The following is a 21,757-nucleotide window of genomic DNA, read 5'->3' as shown; positions in this document are numbered from 1 at the left end:
AACACCGGAGCAGGCAAATCACCGACTGCAGCAATATGCTGAATATAGGCGGATCATCGACCCCGACAACACGCAGACGAAGTCACAGGCACAGGCTAGTAGTATATATATATATATATATATATATATATATATATATATATATAGAGAGAGAGAGAGAGAGAGAGAGAGAGAGAGAGAGAGAGAGAGAGAGAGAGAGAGAGGTAGATAGCATGGCTATACACTGTATATGATTAGATATATACTGCCGCTATCTTATAGCATTCTATATTGGGACAGATGACAGTATATAGGGGTAGATAGCATGGCTATACACTGTATATGATTAGATATATACCGCCGCTATCTTATTCCATTCTATATTGGGACAGATGACAGTATATAGGGGTAGATAGCATGGCTATACATTGTATATGATTAGATATATACCGCCGCTATCTTATTCCATCCTATATTGGGACAGATGACAGTATATAGGGGTAGATAGCATGGCTATACATTGTATTTGGTTATATATATACTGCCGCTATCTTATTCCATTCTATATTGGGACAGATGACAGTATATAGGGGTAGATAGCATGGCTATACATTGTATATGGTTATATATGCACCGCCGCTATCTTATTCCATCCTATATTGGGACAGATGACAGTATATAGGGGTAGATAGCATGGCTATACATTGTATATGATTAGATATATACCGCCGCTATCTTATTCCATCCTATATTGGGACAGATGACAGTATATAGGGGTAGATAGCATGGCTATACATTGTATATGGTTATATATGCACCGCCGCTATCTTATTCCATCCTATATTGGGACAGATGACAGTATATAGGGGTAGATAGCATGGCTATACATTGTATATGGTTATATATGCACCGCCGCTATCTTATTCCATCCTATATTGGGACAGATGACAGTATATAGGGGTAGATAGCATGGCTATACATTGTATTTGGTTATATATATACTGCCGCTATCTTATTCCATTCTATATTGGGACAGATGACAGTATATAGGGGTAGATAGCATGGCTATACATTGTATATGGTTATATATGCACCGCCGCTATCTTATTCCATCCTATATTGGGACAGATGACAGTATATAGGGGTAGATAGCATGGCTATACATTGTATATGGTTATATATGCACCGCCGCTATCTTATTCCATCCTATATTGGGACAGATGACAGTATATAGGGGTAGATAGCATGGCTATACATTGTATATGGTTATATATGCACCGCCGCTATCTTATTCCATCCTATATTGGGACAGATGACAGTATATAGGGGTAGATAGCATGGCTATACATTGTATATGATTAGATATATACCGCCGCTATCTTATTCCATCCTATATTGGGACAGATGACAGTATATAGGGGTAGATAGCATGGCTATACATTGTATATGATTAGATATATACCGCCGCTATCTTATTCCATCCTATATTGGGACAGATGACAGTATATAGGGGTAGATAGCATGGCTATACATTGTATATGATTAGATATATACCGCCGCTATCTTATTCCATCCTATATTGGGACAGATGACAGTATATAGGGGTAGATAGCATGGCTATACATTGTATATGGTTATATATGCACCGCCGCTATCTTATTCCATTCTATATTGGGACAGCTGACATTTGCGCTCTGTGTTTCTCCTCATGTCTTGCGGCTCCTTAGGGCGGGGTGTATATATATATATATAATGGCTGTCGGAGGTCTCACGGCACAGAGGAGACATAAAGAGGATGATGACGGAGTCCAGGCTTAGGAGGGGTCCTGACACCTGTGACCCTATAGAGATAAGACAGCGCCATACACAGGGCAGTGGCTGTATTGGGTACTGCAGCCAGTGTCAGTTAAAGGGATTGTTCAGCTTTGTGTGGACACACTGCACCCCAAGGCTTCCTATTCCCGGCCTGTCTTCTGTCCTCTCAGCCACAGCCCCGGCGCCGCCATCACTATCACATCGGTCTTGGTGACCGAGGAGTCTTCACTGCACATGCGCAGATTCTCCGTCAGGACTTCATCTCCCAGAGGTCTGTGCGGTAGAGGCGGCGCATGCGTGCTGAGTGTTTGTGCGCTGCGCGGCTGGTGACGTTGTCGGGTGGAAGCGTCCGGCCTCCCCGGTACAGCCCGGAGCGGGAGAGAGGCCAGGAGAGCCGGGGGAGCAGCGGGCCGCGAGGGGCAGTGCCTATAAGGGAAGTGTCTATAGGAGTAGTCTGGTGCGGGGTCACCGTATAGGGCAGTGCGGAGGTCTCTGTAGGGGATTGTCTATAGGAGGTGGAAGATCCCAACTGTATGTGAGGTCGGGACTTATCGGGGTTGTCTATAGGGCCCCTGCTTGCCATTTATAGGGCTCCTGATACTTCCTGTAGGCCCCTGGTTCCTCTCTATAGGGCCCCTGATTCCTGTCTATAGGGCACCTGACACTTCCTATAGGGCCCCATCTATAGGGCCCCTAACACTTCCTGTAGACTTCTCTCCATAGGCCCCTGACTTTACCTGTAAGCCCCTGGTTCTTGTCTATAGGGCCCCTGACACTTCCTATAGACCTCTCTCTATAAGGCCCCTGACATTGCCTGTAGGCCCCTGGTTCCTGTCCATAGGGCCCCTGACTTTGCCTGTAAGCCCCTGGTTCCTGTCCATAGGGCCCCTGACATTGCCTGTAGGCCCCTGGTTCCTGTCTATAGGTCCCCTGACCCTTCCTGTAGGCCCCTGGTTCCTGTCTATAGGGCCCCTGACTTTGCCTGTAGGCCCCTGGTTCCTGTCTATAGGGCCCCTGACATTGCCTGTAGGGCCCCATCTATAGGGCCTCCCACTCTTTCATGTAGCTACAGGATTAGTCCTGAGGTCTGAGTTATTGGGGTGCCCCCAGGTTTAGATATCGGTGAGGTGTCCCCATGACGGCGGCCATGCTGCGCTCCATCCCTGCCAATCGCCTGGTGTCGGCCCTGTCGGGGAGCAGCGTGCTGGTGAAGTGCCTGTGGGGGGCGGTAGTGCTCCTTTACCTTCTCTCCTTCTGGGTGGACACTGCTCACGTTCTGGCTGTTACCCCCGGGCTGCTGCTGCCCCCCAATCTCTGGCTGTGGACTCTGGTGACGCACGGACTGGTGGAGCTGCACCTATGGGACGTCCTGGCCAATCTCCTGCTTACCTTGGGGGCCGGGCGCCGGCTGGAGCCTCTGTGGGGGGCCCCGGAGCTGCTCCTGTTCTATGGGGTGGTCAGCCTGTCGGTGGGCATCCTGAGCTCCCTCTTCTTCCTCATGGCCTATGCTGCGACCTCTGACCTGCACTTCCTGTTCTCCGCCCGTGTCCAGGGCTTTCCCGCCTTTGCCGGTGCCGTCCTGGTGGCGCATAAACAGACGATAGGAGAGGGTGTGGTGGAGCCTCAGCGCTGGGTGCGGCTTCTTCCTCAGCTGGCATTGCTGGGGGTTATAGTCCTGACGGTGGGCGGGCTGATCCCGGGGCAGGTGCTGGTGGGCTACAGTCTGGGGCTGCTGTCCGGCTGGGTGTACCTGCGCTTCTACCAGAGACACAGCCGCGGCCGAGGGGACATGTCCGACCACTTCTCCTTTGCCAGCTTCTTCCCGGCCCCCCTGCAGCCCGCCGCCGCCCTCCTGGGGACCCTCACACATGCCGGCCTGGTGAAACTGCGCCTCTGCCCGCGAGCCGTCAAGAGATATGACGTGGGGGCGCCGTCCTCCATCACCATCAGCTTACCGGGCACCGACCCCCAGGACGCCGAGCGCAGGAGGTAAAGTGTCAGGGAAGGGTTACTACAGATCTTGCACTTGTCACAGCTGAGGGTTTGTTACAGTTGTCTCTGGACAGATCTCTCTCGTTTGTTACTGTGGATCAGGATTGTCTAGACTGGATCCAATTGTAACAAACCCTCTGTGGCCTGTGGATCTTCTAACACACTGGATCACCATTATAACCCTATGTCATGATAATAAGACTGTGATTCTGACTGTGGGAAAGCTGGGTGTCATCCTGTATAGTCAATGTGAAGGAGGTATACCCAGCTCCCCCAGTGTCCTGAACGGCTGGGCAGTGATACTGGAGCGCAGAGACTTCACACGGCACCTATGGAGGTCTAGTGGTGGCCATATTGCTTGACACCCAGCTTTCCTGGACTCAGAATAAGATGGCTGCCTCCGTGACTGTAGTTCCAGCAGTGTGACCTCCTCTGTGCTGGTGGGAGCCGCGCGGGGGCCCTCGGGGATCGGCTTCACGGTTGGCATGAGCTTTTCTTGTGCATGAGGCCGTTCTGCTGAAGACTAATAAGGTTTGTCAGCGCCCCCCGGGCATCTCCTGCCCCATAACAGAATGTCCTAGTGGTGGGGGACGGGGGCGCTGCATGGATACCCCCGGACAGGAGGAGTCCTCACAAGAAAGCATCGTCCCGCGGCTGGTAAAGCTCCGAGCCCCCACAGCCCCATTAGTGCCACTCGTCAGGCTGGTGGGCTTATTGTGCCAGAGTGGGGGGAGGAGGCACTTAAAGGGGAAGTAGCAAGTCAGTTATGAGGACTGTATACTCCTGTCACATCCAGAGCTGCAGACACATTATGTCATATACTCCTGTCACATCCAGAGCTGCACACATTGTCATGTACTCCTGTCACATCCAGAGCTGCAGCCACATTGTCATATACTCCTGTCACATCCAGAGCTGCAGACACATTGTCATATACTCCTGTCACATCCAGAGCTGCAGCCACATTGTCATATACTCCTGTCACAGCCAGAGCTGCAGACACATTGTGCCATGTACTCCTGTCACATCCAGAGCTGCAGCTACATTATGCCAAATACTCCTGTCACATCCAGAGCTGCACACATTGTCATGTACTCCCGTCACATCCAGAGCTGCACACATTGTCATGTACTCCTGTCACATCCAGAGCTGCAGCCACATTGTCATATACTCCTGTCACATCCAGAGCTGCAGACACATTGTCATATACTCCTGTCACATCCAGAGCTGCAGCCACATTGTCATATACTCCTGTCACAGCCAGAGCTGCAGACACATTGTGCCATGTACTCCTGTCACATCCAGAGCTGCAGCTACATTATGCCAAATACTCCTGTCACATCCAGAGCTGCACACATTGTCATGTACTCCCGTCACATCCAGAGCTGCACACATTGTCATGTACTCCCGTCACATCCAGAGCTGCACACATTGTCATGTACTCCCGTCACATCCAGAGCTGCAGACACATTGTCATATACTCCTGTCACAGCCAGAGCTGCAGACACATTGTGCCATGTACTCCTGTCACATCCAGAGCTGCAGACACATTGTGCCATGTACTCCTGTCACATCCAGAGCTGCAGCCACATTGTGTCATGTACTCCTGTCACATCCAAAGCTGCAGCTACATTATGCCATATACTCCTGTCACATCCAGAGCTGCAGACAATATTCTATTGGCTACCATTGTGTTGATACACCCCCATTACTGTTGCATTGTGGGACCGCTGACCGTCCACCAGACATTGAAGTACAAGGTTCAGCAGCAGCTCTGGCTGTGAATGGAGTATAATGTAGTTGTGCCAGTGTTGGGGGGCTGATCCCCGACTGCTCTGACTTCTTGTGTCGCCCCCTGCAGGCAGTTGGCTCTCAAGGCTCTGAACGAACGATTGAAGCGAGTAGAAGACCAGACGTCATGGCCGAACATGGAGGAGGAGGAGGAAGACGAGGCATCACATGAGACCTCCTTCAGCGGCAGCAAAGTGGATAGCCCGGCCACCCAGGAGACGAGTGCAGCAGCCCCCATGGTATAACCCGCCTGCGGACACTGCCCACTAGTGGTCAGCCCTGGTCCAGCACGTGGTGGAGGCGTCCTGCTGGTCTGGAGGAGCAAAACATGGAAACACTACCCGCCTCCTCCTGTAGGGGCTCCACCATCACTCTTGGTATTACGTTGTTATCACGGTGGACCCCTCTGTCGCCCCATGGGGCCCGGCTGACGGCTCTGCCCCCGCCCCACTTCACCTCATAGCCAAGCTCGCGCCACGCTACAGACAGCACCGCCCCTCCCCCTCCTCCAGTAACACGACCAGCAGTGGCTGCACCTTTATATGGGATGTGCCATCACTATTGAGGACCCCCCTCTACTCCATGTGCCTGAGGACGGTGATCCCAAAAAGAGGCGGAGTCTCACTGGAGACGGCTCTGGATACTTTGCACGAGGGGGCGGCGATCAGCTGGATCTAGAAAGGAACTATTTTCTCTTTAAGGATAAACATTTTCTGGTCCGAGGGAAGTAAATGTGGATATTTTTCTGTCTGGATTAAACCTTTTTGGAAATTATATGTGAGAGTGTCTGACCCCAAAAATAACAGGCGGCTCCTTCTCTGGTCACAGGGGTACAACGCCCGATCCCCACTGCCGAAATACAACCCGTAAATACAGTATAGCATTTATAGGGGACATAGTCATATTATACTCCAGAGCTGCGCTCACTATTCTGCTGGTGCAGTCACTGTGTACATACATTACATTACTTATCCTGTATTATACTCCAGAGCTGCGCTCACTATTCTGCTGGTACAGTCACTGTGTACATACATTACATTACTTATCCTGTATTATACCCCAGAGCTGCGCTCACTATTCTGCTGGTGCAGTCACTGTGTACATACATTACATTACTTATCCTGTATTATACTCCAGAGCTGCGCTCACTATTCTGCTGGTGCAGTCACTGTGTACATACATTACATTACTTATCCTGTATTATACCCCAGAGCTGCGCTCACTATTCTGCTGGTACAGTCACTGTGTACATACATTACATTACTTATCCTGTATTATACTCCAGAGCTGCGCTCACTATTCTGCTGGTGCAGTCACTGTGTACATACATTACATTACTTATCCTGTATTATACTCCAGAGCTGCGCTCACTATTCTGCTGGTGCAGTCACTGTGTACATACATTACATTACTTATCCTGTATTATACCCCAGAGCTGCGCTCACTATTCTGCTGGTACAGTCACTGTGTACATACATTACATTACTTATCCTGTATTATACCCCAGAGCTGCGCTCACTATTCTGCTGGTGCAGTCACTGTGTACATACATTACATTACTTATCCTGTATTATACCCCAGAGCTGCGCTCACTATTCTGCTGGTACAGTCACTGTGTACATACATTATATCACTTATCCTGTATTATACCCCAGAGCTGCGCTCACTATTCTGCTGGTACAGTCACTGTACACATACATTTATCTGTGACTGACTAAAACTGGCTGAACAGCAATGAGCAGAATAGTGAGCGCAGCTCTGGAGTATAATACAGGATAAGTAATGTAACGTATGTACACAGTGACTGTACCGGCAGAATAGTGAGCGCGGCTCTGGAGTATAATACAGGAGAAGTAATGTAACGTATGTACACAGTGACTGCACCGGCAGAATAGTGAGCGCGGCTCTGGAGTATAATACAGGAGAAGTAATGTATGTACACGGTGACTGCACCAGCAGAATAGTGAGCGCAGCTCTGGAGTATAATACAGGATAAGTAATGTAATGTATGTACACAGTGACTGCACCAGCAGAATAGTGAGCGCAGCTCTGGAGTATAATACAGGATAAGTAATGTAATGTATGTACACAGTGACTGCACCAGCAGAATAGTGAGCGCAGCTCTGGAGTATAATACAGGATAAGTAATGTAATGTATGTACACAGTGACTGTACCAGCAGAATAGTGAGCGCAGCTCTGGAGTATAATACAGGATAAGTAATGTATGTACACAGTGACTGTACCAGCAGAATAGTGAGCGCAGCTCTGGAGTATAACTCAGGATTTATAGTGTAAGTATATGGTGACTATACTATGTAAATAAATTAGGATTCGGTTCGTGCTTGCAGTGTGACTGGAGTATACTGGTTACAACTAGTTTGGCGCCTCCAGGGCTGTATTACCTGTTCCTGTTTGGCTGTAGTCTGCAGATTGCAGAGATATTTGCCCCGCAGCACTTACCCCGCTCCCTGTACTTACCTCCAGTCCCATCGCTGCTCCTCACCTTGTACCTGAGCTCTCAGTCTTGGCCTATGAGGTGACGCCGCGGCTGTGATCCTGGTTGGTGTCTCTGACAACCCATCGGGGTCTCGGTCACAATGTGATTACAGTCGCTGGATGACGTCTTACATACAGTACACTAGCATTGGGGGTCTGCTCCGAAAAACGGAAACACAGTCTGCTTAAAAAAGCGCAATGCCCGTACCCTATGATGGAGTCTGCCCGAAAAATGCATCTCTGAAGCAGAGCGAGTGCTGATGTGATCGCAGCCTTCCTGCACCGCTCTGCTGACCGCGCTCGACTCCATTATAGACGGGGTTTTTCGCGGTCTGCCTGCCGGAGAGCCGACCCTATTGTGAACTTGGCATTGGTCCTGGTCAGAGTGGAATCAGCAGGGGGCGCTTGTCTACAGAGCAACCCCAACCCTGCTGTGTACATAAAGAAACACTCCACCCCCAGTCTACAGCACACAAGGTAACAAGAAAGCGTCACGTTCTTCTCCTCCAGTCACACCCAAAGCTGCACAGACAGTTTTCCACTCTGTTGCTTCTCCCTGCTGGATGGGTGTCAGGTCTCCTGTGATGCATTGTAGGACATCGCTGCAGCTGCTTTCTCCATAGGCCGGACCCTCCCTCTATCACAATCATAGTACAGGAGCGGGCACTACCCATTACAGGAGCTCTCAGGACCCCTTACCGGGACTATCTAGAATGCAGCTTTGGCTGTGACTGGAGGACAAGATAACTAAAGAAATACTTTTTTTTTTTAACAGAATTAAAGACAAATCTTTAAGAAACCCTCCGCGCTCCTCTGTTTATTTCACACCTTCCTGTAACATGTATAAAAGTAATGAAAGCGCCCGGACGTGGCCTCCAGGGCGGCAGCGAACACGGCGCTGGCGGTCACTACAAAGGGTGACGAATCAATAGTCACAATAAAAGTAAGATGGCGTCTCCACTGCCAGCGCCATACAACAGTCCGCGCAGCGGCGCCTCCTCCTCACGATTGGCTCCTCTTACGGTACAGATAAGCGTTACTGACCTGATTCATCACCACCAGACCAGCCAGCAGTGGGCACAGGGCTAGCAAGTACCACGAGCCGCCGGTCACATTGGCGCTGAACCACAAGGAGCACATGCCAAGGAAGAGGCTGGTGCATCCTAGCAGGAACCCCAGCAGGCCGGAGGTGGCGTGGTACAGCTTGCGGGTGGACAGAGTCCAGCGCTGCACCAGCTTAGGGTACAGCAGTGTGACCCCGCCGGCGTTCTGCACCAGGGCCCACAGCACAGTAAGTAACCCCAGCAGGCCGTGCCATGTGGAGAAGTGAGGCTTGCCATGGACAGACTTGTTGTAGTAAATGATGCCCAGGCCCAGGGAGGCACAGAGGGCGCAGAGAAGCTGCAGAATCCAGTGCGCCCGCACCCGCGCCTTACGAGAGAAGGAACGCATCAGGGAGGAGTCAGGCGAGAAAACCAAGATGGCTTCTGTCATGAAGAAGGAGAACTGCAAAGAGAAAAATGGGAGGAAAAGCTGAAAATCTGCAGCTTCAGAGCTGAAATCTCCCAACCATGCACTGCTCGCCCTGGTGAACTTCATTGTGGGAAATGTCAGCCATGCACAAGGCTCAGCAGTCACATGGGGCGAGAAAATAACTAAGTGACCCCCACATATGTATCTTCATAAACATGCTGACTGGCAGAATACTGAGCGCAGCTCTGGAGTATAAGGTCATATTTAAAGCATAAAGGCTCCAAAAGATCCTACAAGTTACTGAACAAGACTCTAGAAAGATCCAGAAAGACCGGACACAGTAGTCACCGACTAAAGCGAAACCACAAGTCACACCACACTGAGAAGACTCACCGCCAGACTCATGAGGAACGGGTGCCAGGAGAAGAGAGCTGCAAGGAAGAGAAAGGGTTAATAGCAACTCATCAACCAAGACTGGCTATTACTATCTGTTATCAACCATGTCAGGAGAGGAGAGGCCGACTGTAGGACAGGGGAATACAATCTATTACTATCTGTTATCAGCCATGTCAGGAGGGGAGAGGCCGACTGTAGGACAGGGGAATACAATCTATTACTATCTGTTATCAGCCATGTCAGGAGAGGAGAGGCCGACTGTAGGACAGGAGAATACAATCTATTACTATCTGTTATCAGCCATGTCAGGAGAGGAGAGGCCGACTGTAGGACAGGAGAATACAATCTATTACTATCTGTTATCAGCCATGTCAGGAGAGGAGAGGCCGACTGTAGGACAGGGGAATACAATCTATTACTATCTGTTATCAGCCATGTCAGGAGAGGAGAGGCCGACTGTAGGACAGGGGAATACAATCTATTACTATCTGTTATCAGCCATGTCAGGAGAGGAGAGGCCGACTGTAGGACAGGAGAATACAATCTATTACTATCTGTTATCAGCCATGTCAGGAGAGGCCGACTGTAGGACAGGGGAATACAATCTATTACTATCTGTTATCAGCCATGTCAGGAGAGGAGACACCGACTGTAGGACAGGGGAATACAATCTATTACTATCTGTTATCAGCCATGTCAGGAGAGGAGAGGCCGACTGTAGGACAGGGGAATACAATCTATTACTATCTGTTATCAGCCATGTCAGGAGAGGAGAGGCCGACTGTAGGACAGGGGAATACAATCTATTACTATCTGTTATCAGCCATGTCAGGAGAGGCCGACTGTAGGACAGGGGAATACAATCTATTACTATCTGTTATCAGCCATGTCAGGAGAGGCCGACTGTAGGACAGGGGAATACAATCTATTACTATCTGTTATCAGCCATGTCAGGAGAGGAGAGGCCGACTGTAGGACAGGGGAATACAATCTATTACTATCTGTTATCAGCCATGTCAGGAGAGGAGAGGACGACTGTAGGACAGGGGAATACAATCTATTACTATCTGTTATCAGCCATGTCAGGAGAGGCCGACTGTAGGACAGGGGAATACAATCTATTACTATCTGTTATCAGCCATGTCAGGAGAGGCCGACTGTAGGACAGGGGAATACAATCTATTACTATCTGTTATCAGCCATGTCAGGAGAGGCCAACTGTAGGACAGGGGAATACAATCTATTACTATCTGTTATCAGCCAGGAGAGGAGAGGCCGACTGTAGGACAGGGGAATACAATCTATTACTATCTGTTATCAGCCAGGAGAGGAGAGGCCGACTGTAGGACAGGGGAATACAATCTATTACTATCTGGTATCAGCCATGTCAGGAGAGGAGAGTCCGACTGTAGGACAGGAGAATACAATCTATTACTATCTGTTATCAGCCATGTCAGGAGAGGAGAGACCGACTGTAGGACAGGAGAATACAATCTATTACTATCTGTTATCAGCCATGTCAGGAGAGGAGAGGCCGACTGTAGGACAGGAGAATACAATCTATTACTATCTGTTATCAGCCATGTCAGGAGAGGAGAGGCCGACTGTAGGACAGGAGAATACAATCTATTACTATCTGTTATCAGCCATGTCAGGAGAGGAGAGGCCGACTGTAGGACAGGAGAATACAATCTATTACTATCTGTTATCAGCCATGTCAGGAGAGGAGAGGCCGACTGTAGGACAGGAGAATACAATCTATTACTATCTGTTATCAGCCATGTCAGGAGAGGAGAGGCCGACTGTAGGACAGGAGAATACAATCTATTACTATCTGTTATCAGCCATGTCAGGAGAGGAGAGGCCGACTGTAGGACAGGAGAATACAATCTATTACTATCTGTTATCAGCCATGTCAGGAGAGGGCGACTGTAGGACAGGGGAATACAATCTATTACTATCTGTTATCAGCCATGTCAGGGGGGGAGAGGCCGACTGTAGGACAGGAGAATACAATCTATTACTATCTGTTATCAGCCATGTCAGGAGAGGAGAGGCCGACTGTAGGACAGGAGAATACAATCTATTACTATCTGTTATCAGCCATGTCAGGAGGGGAGAGGCCGACTGTAGGACAGGGGAATACAATCTATTACTATCTGTTATCAGCCATGTCAGGAGGGGAGAGGCCGACTGTAGGACAGGGGAATACAATCTATTACTATCTGTTATCAGCCATGTCAGGAGAGGAGAGGCCGACTGTAGGACAGGAGAATACAATCTATTACTATCTGTTATCAGCCATGTCAGGAGAGGAGAGGCCGACTGTAGGACAGGAGAATACAATCTATTACTATCTGTTATCAGCCATGTCAGGAGAGGAGAGGCCGACTGTAGGACAGGGGAATACAATCTATTACTATCTGTTATCAGCCATGTCAGGAGAGGAGAGGCCGACTGTAGGACAGGGGAATACAATCTATTACTATCTGTTATCAGCCATGTCAGGAGAGGAGAGGCCGACTGTAGGACAGGGGAATACAATCTATTACTATCTGTTATCAGCCATGTCAGGAGAGGTGAGGCCGACTGTAGGACAGGGGAATACAATCTATTACTATCTGTTATCAGCCATGTCAGGAGAGGCCGACTGTAGGACAGGAGAATATAATCTATTACTATCTGGTATCAGCCATGTCAGGAGAGGAGAGGCCGACTGTAGGACAGGGGAATACAATCTATTACTATCTGTTATCAGCCATGAGAGGAGAGGCCGGCTGTAGGACAGGGGAATACAATCTATTACTATCTGTTATCAGCCATGTCAGGAGAGGAGAGGCCGACTGTAGGACAGGGGAATACAATCTATTACTATCTGTTATCAGCCAGGAGGGGAGAGGCCGACTGTAGGACAGGAGAATACAATCTATTACTATCTGTTATCAGCCAGGAGGGGAGAGGCCGACTGTAGGACAGGGGAATACAATCTATTACTATCTGTTATCAGCCATGTCAGGAGAGGAGAGGCCGACTGTAGGACAGGGGAATACAATCTATTACTATCTGTTATCAGCCATGTCAGGAGAGGAGAGGCCGACTGTAGGACAGGAGAATACAATCTATTACTATCTGTTATCAGCCATGTCAGGAGAGGAGAGGCCGACTGTAGGACAGGAGAATACAATCTATTACTATCTGTTATCAGCCATGTCAGGAGGGGAGAGGCCGACTGTAGGACAGGGGAATACAATCTATTACTATCTGTTATCAGCCATGTCAGGAGGGGAGAGGCCGACTGTAGGACAGGGGAATACAATCTATTACTATCTGTTATCAGCCATGTCAGGAGAGGAGAGGCCGACTGTAGGACAGGAGAATACAATCTATTACTATCTGTTATCAGCCATGTCAGGAGAGGAGAGGCCGACTGTAGGACAGGAGAATACAATCTATTACTATCTGTTATCAGCCATGTCAGGAGAGGAGAGGCCGACTGTAGGACAGGGGAATACAATCTATTACTATCTGTTATCAGCCATGTCAGGAGAGGAGAGGCCGACTGTAGGACAGGGGAATACAATCTATTACTATCTGTTATCAGCCATGTCAGGAGAGGAGAGGCCGACTGTAGGACAGGAGAATACAATCTATTACTATCTGTTATCAGCCATGTCAGGAGAGGTGAGGCCGACTGTAGGACAGGGGAATACAATCTATTACTATCTGTTATCAGCCATGTCAGGAGAGGAGAGGCCGACTGTAGGACAGGAGAATACAACCTATTACTATATGTTATCAGCCATGTCAGGAGAGGAGAGGCCGACTGTAGGACAGGGGAATACAATCTATTACTATCTGTTATCAGCCATGTCAGGAGAGGCCGACTGTAGGACAGGAGAATATAATCTATTACTATCTGTTATCAGCCATGTCAGGAGAGGAGAGGCCGACTGTAGGACAGGGGAATACAATCTATTACTATCTGTTATCAGCCATGTCAGGAGAGGAGAGGCCGACTGTAGGACAGGGGAATACAATCTATTACTATCTGTTATCAGCCATGTCAGGAGAGGAGAGGCCGACTGTAGGACAGGGGAATACAATCTATTACTATCTGGTATCAGCCATGTCAGGAGAGGAGAGGCCGACTGTAGGACAGGGGAATACAATCTATTACTATCTGTTATCAGCCATGAGAGGAGAGGCCGGCTGTAGGACAGGGGAATACAATCTATTACTATCTGTTATCAGCCATGTCAGGAGAGGAGAGGCCGACTGTAGGACAGGGGAATACAATCTATTACTATCTGTTATCAGCCAGGAGGGGAGAGGCCGACTGTAGGACAGGAGAATACAATCTATTACTATCTGTTATCAGCCAGGAGGGGAGAGGCCGACTGTAGGACAGGAGAATACAATCTATTACTATCTGTTATCAGCCAGGAGGGGAGAGGCCGACTGTAGGACAGGGGAATACAATCTATTACTATCTGTTATCAGCCATGTCAGGAGAGGAGAGGCCGACTGTAGGACAGGGGAATACAATCTATTACTATCTGTTATCAGCCATGTCAGGAGAGGAGAGGCCGACTGTAGGACAGGAGAATACAATCTATTACTATCTGTTATCAGCCATGTCAGGAGAGGAGAGGCCGACTGTAGGACAGGGGAATACAATCTATTACTATCTGGTATCAGCCATGTCAGGAGAGGAGAGGCCGACTGTAGGACAGGGGAATACAATCTATTACTATCTGTTATCAGCCAGGAGGGGAGAGGCCGACTGTAGGACAGGAGAATACAATCTATTACTATCTGTTATCAGCCAGGAGGGGAGAGGCCGACTGTACGACAGGGGAATACAATCTATTACTATCTGTTATCAGCCATGTCAGGAGAGGAGAGGCCGACTGTAGGACAGGGGAATACAATCTATTACTATCTGTTATCAGCCATGTCAGGAGAGGAGAGGCCGACTGTAGGACAGGAGAATACAATCTATTACTATCTGTTATCAGCCATGTCAGGAGAGGAGAGGCCGACTGTAGGACAGGGGAATACAATCTATTACTATCTGTTATCAGCCATGTCAGCAGGGGGCGACTGTAGGACAGGGGAATACAATCTATTACTATCTGTTATCAGCCAGGAGGGGAGAGGCCGACTGTAGGACAGGGGAATACAATCTATTACTATCTGTTATCAGCCATGTCAGGAGAGGAGAGGCCGACTGTAGGACAGGAGAATACAATCTATTACTATCTGTTATCAGCCATGTCAGGAGAGGAGAGGCCGACTGTAGGACAGGAGAATACAATCTATTACTATCTGTTATCAGCCAGGAGAGGAGAGGCCGACTGTAGGACAGGGGAATACAATCTATTACTATCTGTTATCAGCCATGTCAGGAGAGGAGAGGCCGACTGTAGGACAGGGGAATACAATCTATTACTATCTGTTATCAGCCATGTCAGGAGAGGAGAGGCCGACTGTAGGACAGGGGAATACAATCTATTACTATCTGTTATCAGCCATGTCAGGAGAGGAGAGGCCGACTGTAGGACAGGGGAATACAATCTATTACTATCTGTTATCAGCCATGTCAGGAGAGGAGAGGCCGACTGTAGGACAGGGGAATACAATCTATTACTATCTGTTATCAGCCATGTCAGGAGAGGAGAGGCCGACTGTAGGACAGGGGAATACAATCTATTACTATCTGTTATCAGCCATGTCAGGAGAGGAGAGGCCGACTGTAGGACAGGGGAATACAATCTATTACTATCTGTTATCAGCCATGTCAGGAGAGGAGAGGCCGACTGTAGGACAGGGGAATACAATCTATTACTATCTGTTATCAGCCATGAGAGGAGGGGAGAGGCCGACTGTAGGACAGGGGAATACAATCTATTACTATCTGTTATCAGCCATGTCAGGAGAGGAGAGGCCGACTGTAGGACAGGGGAATACAATCTATTACTATCTGTTATCAGCCATGTCAGGAGAGGAGAGGCCGACTGTAGGACAGGGGAATACAATCTATTACTATCTGTTATCAGCCATGTCAGGAGAGGAGAGGCCGACTGTAGGACAGGAGAATACAATCTATTACTATCTGTTATCAGCCATGTCAGGAGGGGAGAGGCCGACTGTAGGACAGGGGAATACAATCTATTACTATCTGTTATCAGCTATGTCAGGAGGGGAGAGGCCGACTGTAGGACAGGGGAATACAATCTATTACTATATGTTATCAGCCATGTCAGGAGAGGAGAGGCCGACTGTAGGACAGGGGAATACAATCTATTACTATCTGTTATCTGCCATGTCAGGAGAGGAGAGGCCGACTGTAGGACAGGAGAATACAATCTATTACTATCTGTTATCAGCCATGTCAGGAGAGGAGAGGCCGACTGTAGGACAGGGGAATACAATCTATTACTATCTGTTATCAGCCATGTCAGAAGAGGCCGACTGTAGGACAGGGGAATACAATCTATTACTATCTGTTATCAGCCAGGAGAGGAGAGGCCGACTGTAGGACAGGGGAATACAATCTATTACTATCTGGTATCAGCCATGTCAGGAGAGGAGAGGCCGACTGTAGGACAGGGGAATACAATCTATTACTATCTGTTATCAGCCATGTCAGGAGAGGAGAGTCCGACTGTAGGACAGGAGAATACAATCTATTACTATCTGTTATCAGCCATGTCAGGAGAGGAGAGACCGACTGTAGGACAGGAGAATACAATCTATTACTATCTGTTATCAGCCATGTCAGGAGAGGAGAGGCCGACTGTAGGACAGGAGAATACAATCTATTACTATCTGTTATCAGCCATGTCAGGAGAGGAGAGGCCGACTGTAGGACAGGAGAATACAATCTATTACTATCTGTTATCAGCCATGTCAGGAGAGGAGAGGCCGACTGTAGGACAGGAGAATACAATCTATTACTATCTGTTATCAGCCATGTCAGGAGAGGAGAGGCCGACTGTAGGACAGGAGAATACAATCTATTACTATCTGTTATCAGCCATGTCAGGAGGGGAGAGGCCGACTGTAGGACAGGGGAATACAATCTATTACTATCTGTTATCAGCCATGTCAGGAGGGGAGAGGCCGACTGTAGGACAGGGGAATACAATCTATTACTATCTGTTATCAGCCATGTCAGGAGAGGAGAGGCCGACTGTAGGACAGGAGAATACAATCTATTACTATCTGTTATCAGCCATGTCAGGAGAGGAGAGGCCGACTGTAGGACAGGAGAATACAATCTATTACTATCTGTTATCAGCCATGTCAGGAGAGGAGAGGCCGACTGTAGGACAGGGGAATACAATCTATTACTATCTGTTATCAGCCATGTCAGGAGAGGAGAGGCCGACTGTAGGACAGGGGAATACAATCTATTACTATCTGTTATCAGCCATGTCAGGAGAGGAGAGGCCGACTGTAGGACAGGAGAATACAATCTATTACTATCTGTTATCAGCCATGTCAGGAGAGGTGAGGCCGACTGTAGGACAGGGGAATACAATCTATTACTATCTGTTATCAGCCATGTCAGGAGAGGAGAGGCCGACTGTAGGACAGGAGAATACAATCTATTACTATATGTTATCAGCCATGTCAGGAGAGGAGAGGCCGACTGTAGGACAGGGGAATACAATCTATTACTATCTGTTATCAGCCATGTCAGGAGAGGCCGACTGTAGGACAGGAGAATATAATCTATTACTATCTGTTATCAGCCATGTCAGGAGAGGAGAGGCCGACTGTAGGACAGGGGAATACAATCTATTACTATCTGTTATCAGCCATGTCAGGAGAGGAGAGGCCGACTGTAGGACAGGGGAATACAATCTATTACTATCTGTTATCAGCCATGTCAGGAGAGGAGAGGCCGACTGTAGGACAGGGGAATACAATCTATTACTATCTGGTATCAGCCATGTCAGGAGAGGAGAGGCCGACTGTAGGACAGGGGAATACAATCTATTACTATCTGTTATCAGCCATGAGAGGAGAGGCCGGCTGTAGGACAGGGGAATACAATCTATTACTATCTGTTATCAGCCATGTCAGGAGAGGAGAGGCCGACTGTAGGACAGGGGAATACAATCTATTACTATCTGTTATCAGCCAGGAGGGGAGAGGCCGACTGTAGGACAGGAGAATACAATCTATTACTATCTGTTATCAGCCAGGAGGGGAGAGGCCGACTGTAGGACAGGGGAATACAATCTATTACTATCTGTTATCAGCCATGTCAGGAGAGGAGAGGCCGACTGTAGGACAGGGGAATACAATCTATTACTATCTGTTATCAGCCATGTCAGGAGAGGAGAGGCCGACTGTAGGACAGGAGAATACAATCTATTACTATCTGTTATCAGCCATGTCAGGAGAGGAGAGGCCGACTGTAGGACAGGGGAATACAATCTATTACTATCTGTTATCAGCCATGTCAGGAGAGGAGAGGCCGACTGTAGGACAGGAGAATACAATCTATTACTATCTGTTATCAGCCATGTCAGGAGAGGAGAGGCCGACTGTAGGACAGGGGAATACAATCTATTACTATCTGTTATCAGCCATGTCAGCAGGGGGCGACTGTAGGACAGGGGAATACAATCTATTACTATCTGTTATCAGCCATGTCAGGAGAGGAGAGGCCGACTGTAGGACAGGGGAATACAATCTATTACTATCTGGTATCAGCCATGTCAGGAGAGGAGAGGCCGACTGTAGGACAGGGGAATACAATCTATTACTATCTGTTATCAGCCAGGAGGGGAGAGGCCGACTGTAGGACAGGAGAATACAATCTATTACTATCTGTTATCAGCCAGGAGGGGAGAGGCCGACTGTAGGACAGGGGAATACAATCTATTACTATCTGTTATCAGCCATGTCAGGAGAGGAGAGGCCGACTGTAGGACAGGGGAATACAATCTATTACTATCTGTTATCAGCCATGTCAGGAGAGGAGAGGCCGACTGTAGGACAGGAGAATACAATCTATTACTATCTGTTATCAGCCATGTCAGGAGAGGAGAGGCCGACTGTAGGACAGGGGAATACAATCTATTACTATCTGTTATCAGCCATGTCAGCAGGGGGCGACTGTAGGACAGGGGAATACAATCTATTACTATCTGTTATCAGCCAGGAGGGGAGAGGCCGACTGTAGGACAGGGGAATACAATCTATTACTATCTGTTATCAGCCATGTCAGGAGAGGAGAGGCCGACTGTAGGACAGGAGAATACAATCTATTACTATCTGTTATCAGCCATGTCAGGAGAGGAGAGGCCGACTGTAGGACAGGAGAATACAATCTATTACTATCTGTTATCAGCCAGGAGAGGAGAGGCCGACTGTAGGACAGGGGAATACAATCTATTACTATCTGTTATCAGCCATGTCAGGAGAGGAGAGGCCGACTGTAGGACAGGGGAATACAATCTATTACTATCTGTTATCAGCCATGTCAGGAGAGGAGAGGCCGACTGTAGGACAGGGGAATACAATCTATTACTATCTGTTATCAGCCATGTCAGGAGAGGAGAGGCCGACTGTAGGACAGGGGAATACAATCTATTACTATCTGTTATCAGCCATGTCAGGAGAGGAGAGGCCGACTGTAGGACAGGGGAATACAATCTATTACTATCTGTTATCAGCCATGTCAGGAGAGGAGAGGCCGACTGTAGGACAGGGGAATACAATCTATTACTATCTGTTATCAGCCATGTCAGGAGAGGAGAGGCCGACTGTAGGACAGGAGAATACAATCTATTACTATCTGTTATCAGCCATGTCAGGAGGGGAGAGGCCGACTGTAGGACAGGGGAATACAATCTATTACTATCTGTTATCAGCTATGTCAGGAGGGGAGAGGCCGACTGTAGGACAGGGAATACAATCTATTACTATATGTTATCAGCCATGTCAGGAGAGGAGAGGCCGACTGTAGGACAGGGGAATACAATCTATTACTATCTGTTATCTGCCATGTCAGGAGAGGAGAGGCCGACTGTAGGACAGGAGAATACAATCTATTACTATCTGTTATCAGCCATGTCAGGAGAGGAGAGGCCGACTGTAGGACAGGGGAATACAATCTATTACTATCTGTTATCAGCCATGTCAGGAGAGGCCGACTGTAGGACAGGAGAATATAATCTATTACTATCTGTTATCAGCCATGTCAGGAGAGGAGAGGCCGACTGTAGGACAGGGGAATACAATCTATTACTATCTGTTATCAGCCATGTCAGGAGAGGTGAGGCCGACTGTAGGACAGGGGAATACAATCTATTACTATCTGTTATCAGCCATGTCAGGAGAGGAGAGGCCGACTGTAGGACAGGGGAATACAATCTATTACTATCTGTTATCAGCCATGTCAGGAGAGGGCGACAATATAATGACTGATTATACTAAATCATATCCCATAAAATATTACATCCATCCTCTCTGCTGCTCGTGCGGTATAAGCTGCTGTTGCCCCCTCTTATTACGGGCTGTTCCCCAGTGGGTGAGACACAAGGCAGAGGATACAAAGTGGATTTTAGCACAGAATTCACAGAAAGGTCACAAATCCCAACAGCAGATAAAACATTGTTCCTTAGTTTGCTGATAGAGATGATTTATATTACAGTACAGGGGGACTCCCACCTCCAGGATGATATTTAGTGTACCAGCAGTTGCCTAGGTTACAGACCACCTCACTATCTCCGCCCACCTCTATACTGACGCTAATGGAGTCTCTGTCAGCTCTGCTAAGTCCTTATAGTTGCTGACCAGCACCGCTACTATCCAGTATGTAGTATGCACTAGCTGCAGGGTCTGTTCTGTGGTGTAATAATAAGAACATTATGGCTGTAGCACACCTTACATTTCTCGCTGAGGGGAGTACATGAAGGAGCAGTCTGTCTGTCACCCACCCCCCATTGCTACTAATGTAATTCTGCCAGAAGTAACTGTACAATAGCATACAGAAAGCTGAGACATGTCCAAGTGACCATCATATAAGAGATCCTGATTCTGCAACGTGTGGCCTTATGCCTGAGCTTGTTGGTGTGCAGTCTGAGGATTATGGGTCACGTCCTATCCAGGACCCCCTGGCGGGCACGACCCTTCACCTCCCCCTATACTCACTTGTTCCAGGCTGGGCCACCCAGCTGATGTAGATGGTGAAGGCGGCGGCGGTGAGGTGAGCGGCGACCCCAGAGATGAGCCTGAGCGTGCGGTGCAGCCGGGAGTCCATGTCTGAGCTCTGAGCCATGGTCCTGACAACACAAAACAAGACGTTACGACCTGCACAATATAGAAGTGACCCTAAAGGACGTCCCGGGGATTACACAGGACATCATTATGTGCACCATCTGTGTGACTGCTACAATGCTTGTCACAGCTGAGGGTCTGTTACAGTTGTGTCCAGTACAGACAGTGTCTGTTACATGGTGATTGGTAGGGCTGTGCAGGTTCCCAGTCACTGACAACAAGCAGAGCTCATGACACAGCCATGTCCTGACTCACAGGGGGCGCTGCTGGGAGTTGTAGTCCTACACCGTTGAGTTCGGAGGGCTCCACATTCCCCGCTGTCTCTCAGTCTCCGCTTCCTGTCTGATATTTCTTCTCTCAGCTCTTCATGCCTCCCTCTCTGTCACTGGTATGACCCGCCCTCTCCCCCTATGCGGTCTCATTTGGTACAACCCCTGTCACTCACACGTAAGCTCCTCCCACCGCCAGCTGGTTCCGGGTTTATCTCCGTAATTTGAACGGTCGAGTATTGAC

General features: G+C 48.6%; 3 protein-coding genes across 3 annotated transcripts in view; 1 reads left to right on the top strand and 2 right to left on the bottom strand.

The window, feature by feature from the left end:
* The window catches only part of LOC142218707 (caveolin-3-like), a 36,977-nt gene extending 33,710 nt beyond the window's left edge, over positions 1–3,267 (bottom strand). Inside the window, exon 1 of the transcript XR_012717471.1 lies at positions 3,184–3,267. The gene's annotated coding sequence lies outside the window, so the exon portion shown is untranslated. The remainder of the gene's footprint in view (positions 1–3,183) is intronic.
* Positions 2,233–6,351, top strand: TMEM115 (transmembrane protein 115). The gene is made up of 2 exons (XM_075287592.1): positions 2,233–3,783; positions 5,648–6,351. Exons 1-2 carry the CDS (start codon positions 2,930–2,932, stop codon positions 5,820–5,822), a joined length of 1,029 nt encoding a protein of 342 aa, XP_075143693.1. The 5' UTR covers positions 2,233–2,929; the 3' UTR covers positions 5,823–6,351.
* Positions 6,352–8,881: 2,530 nt separating this feature from the next.
* On the bottom strand, positions 8,882–21,620 carry CYB561D2 (cytochrome b561 family member D2). The gene is made up of 4 exons (XM_075287787.1): positions 21,500–21,620; positions 21,119–21,249; positions 9,941–9,978; positions 8,882–9,580 (listed from the first exon to the last, which is right to left on the bottom strand). The coding sequence occupies exons 2-4, from the start codon at positions 21,243–21,245 to the stop codon at positions 9,077–9,079; spliced, it is 669 nt and encodes a 222-aa protein (XP_075143888.1). The 5' UTR covers positions 21,246–21,249; positions 21,500–21,620; the 3' UTR covers positions 8,882–9,076.
* Between the last annotated feature and the right edge of the window lie 137 nt (positions 21,621–21,757).

The sequence above is a fragment of the Leptodactylus fuscus genome, chromosome 9, assembly GCF_031893055.1.
Source record: "Leptodactylus fuscus isolate aLepFus1 chromosome 9, aLepFus1.hap2, whole genome shotgun sequence".
NCBI classification, from domain to species: domain Eukaryota; kingdom Metazoa; phylum Chordata; class Amphibia; order Anura; family Leptodactylidae; genus Leptodactylus; species Leptodactylus fuscus.
The sequence above is the reverse complement of the archived record's forward strand: the minus strand, read 5'-3'. Positions and strand labels throughout refer to the sequence as shown.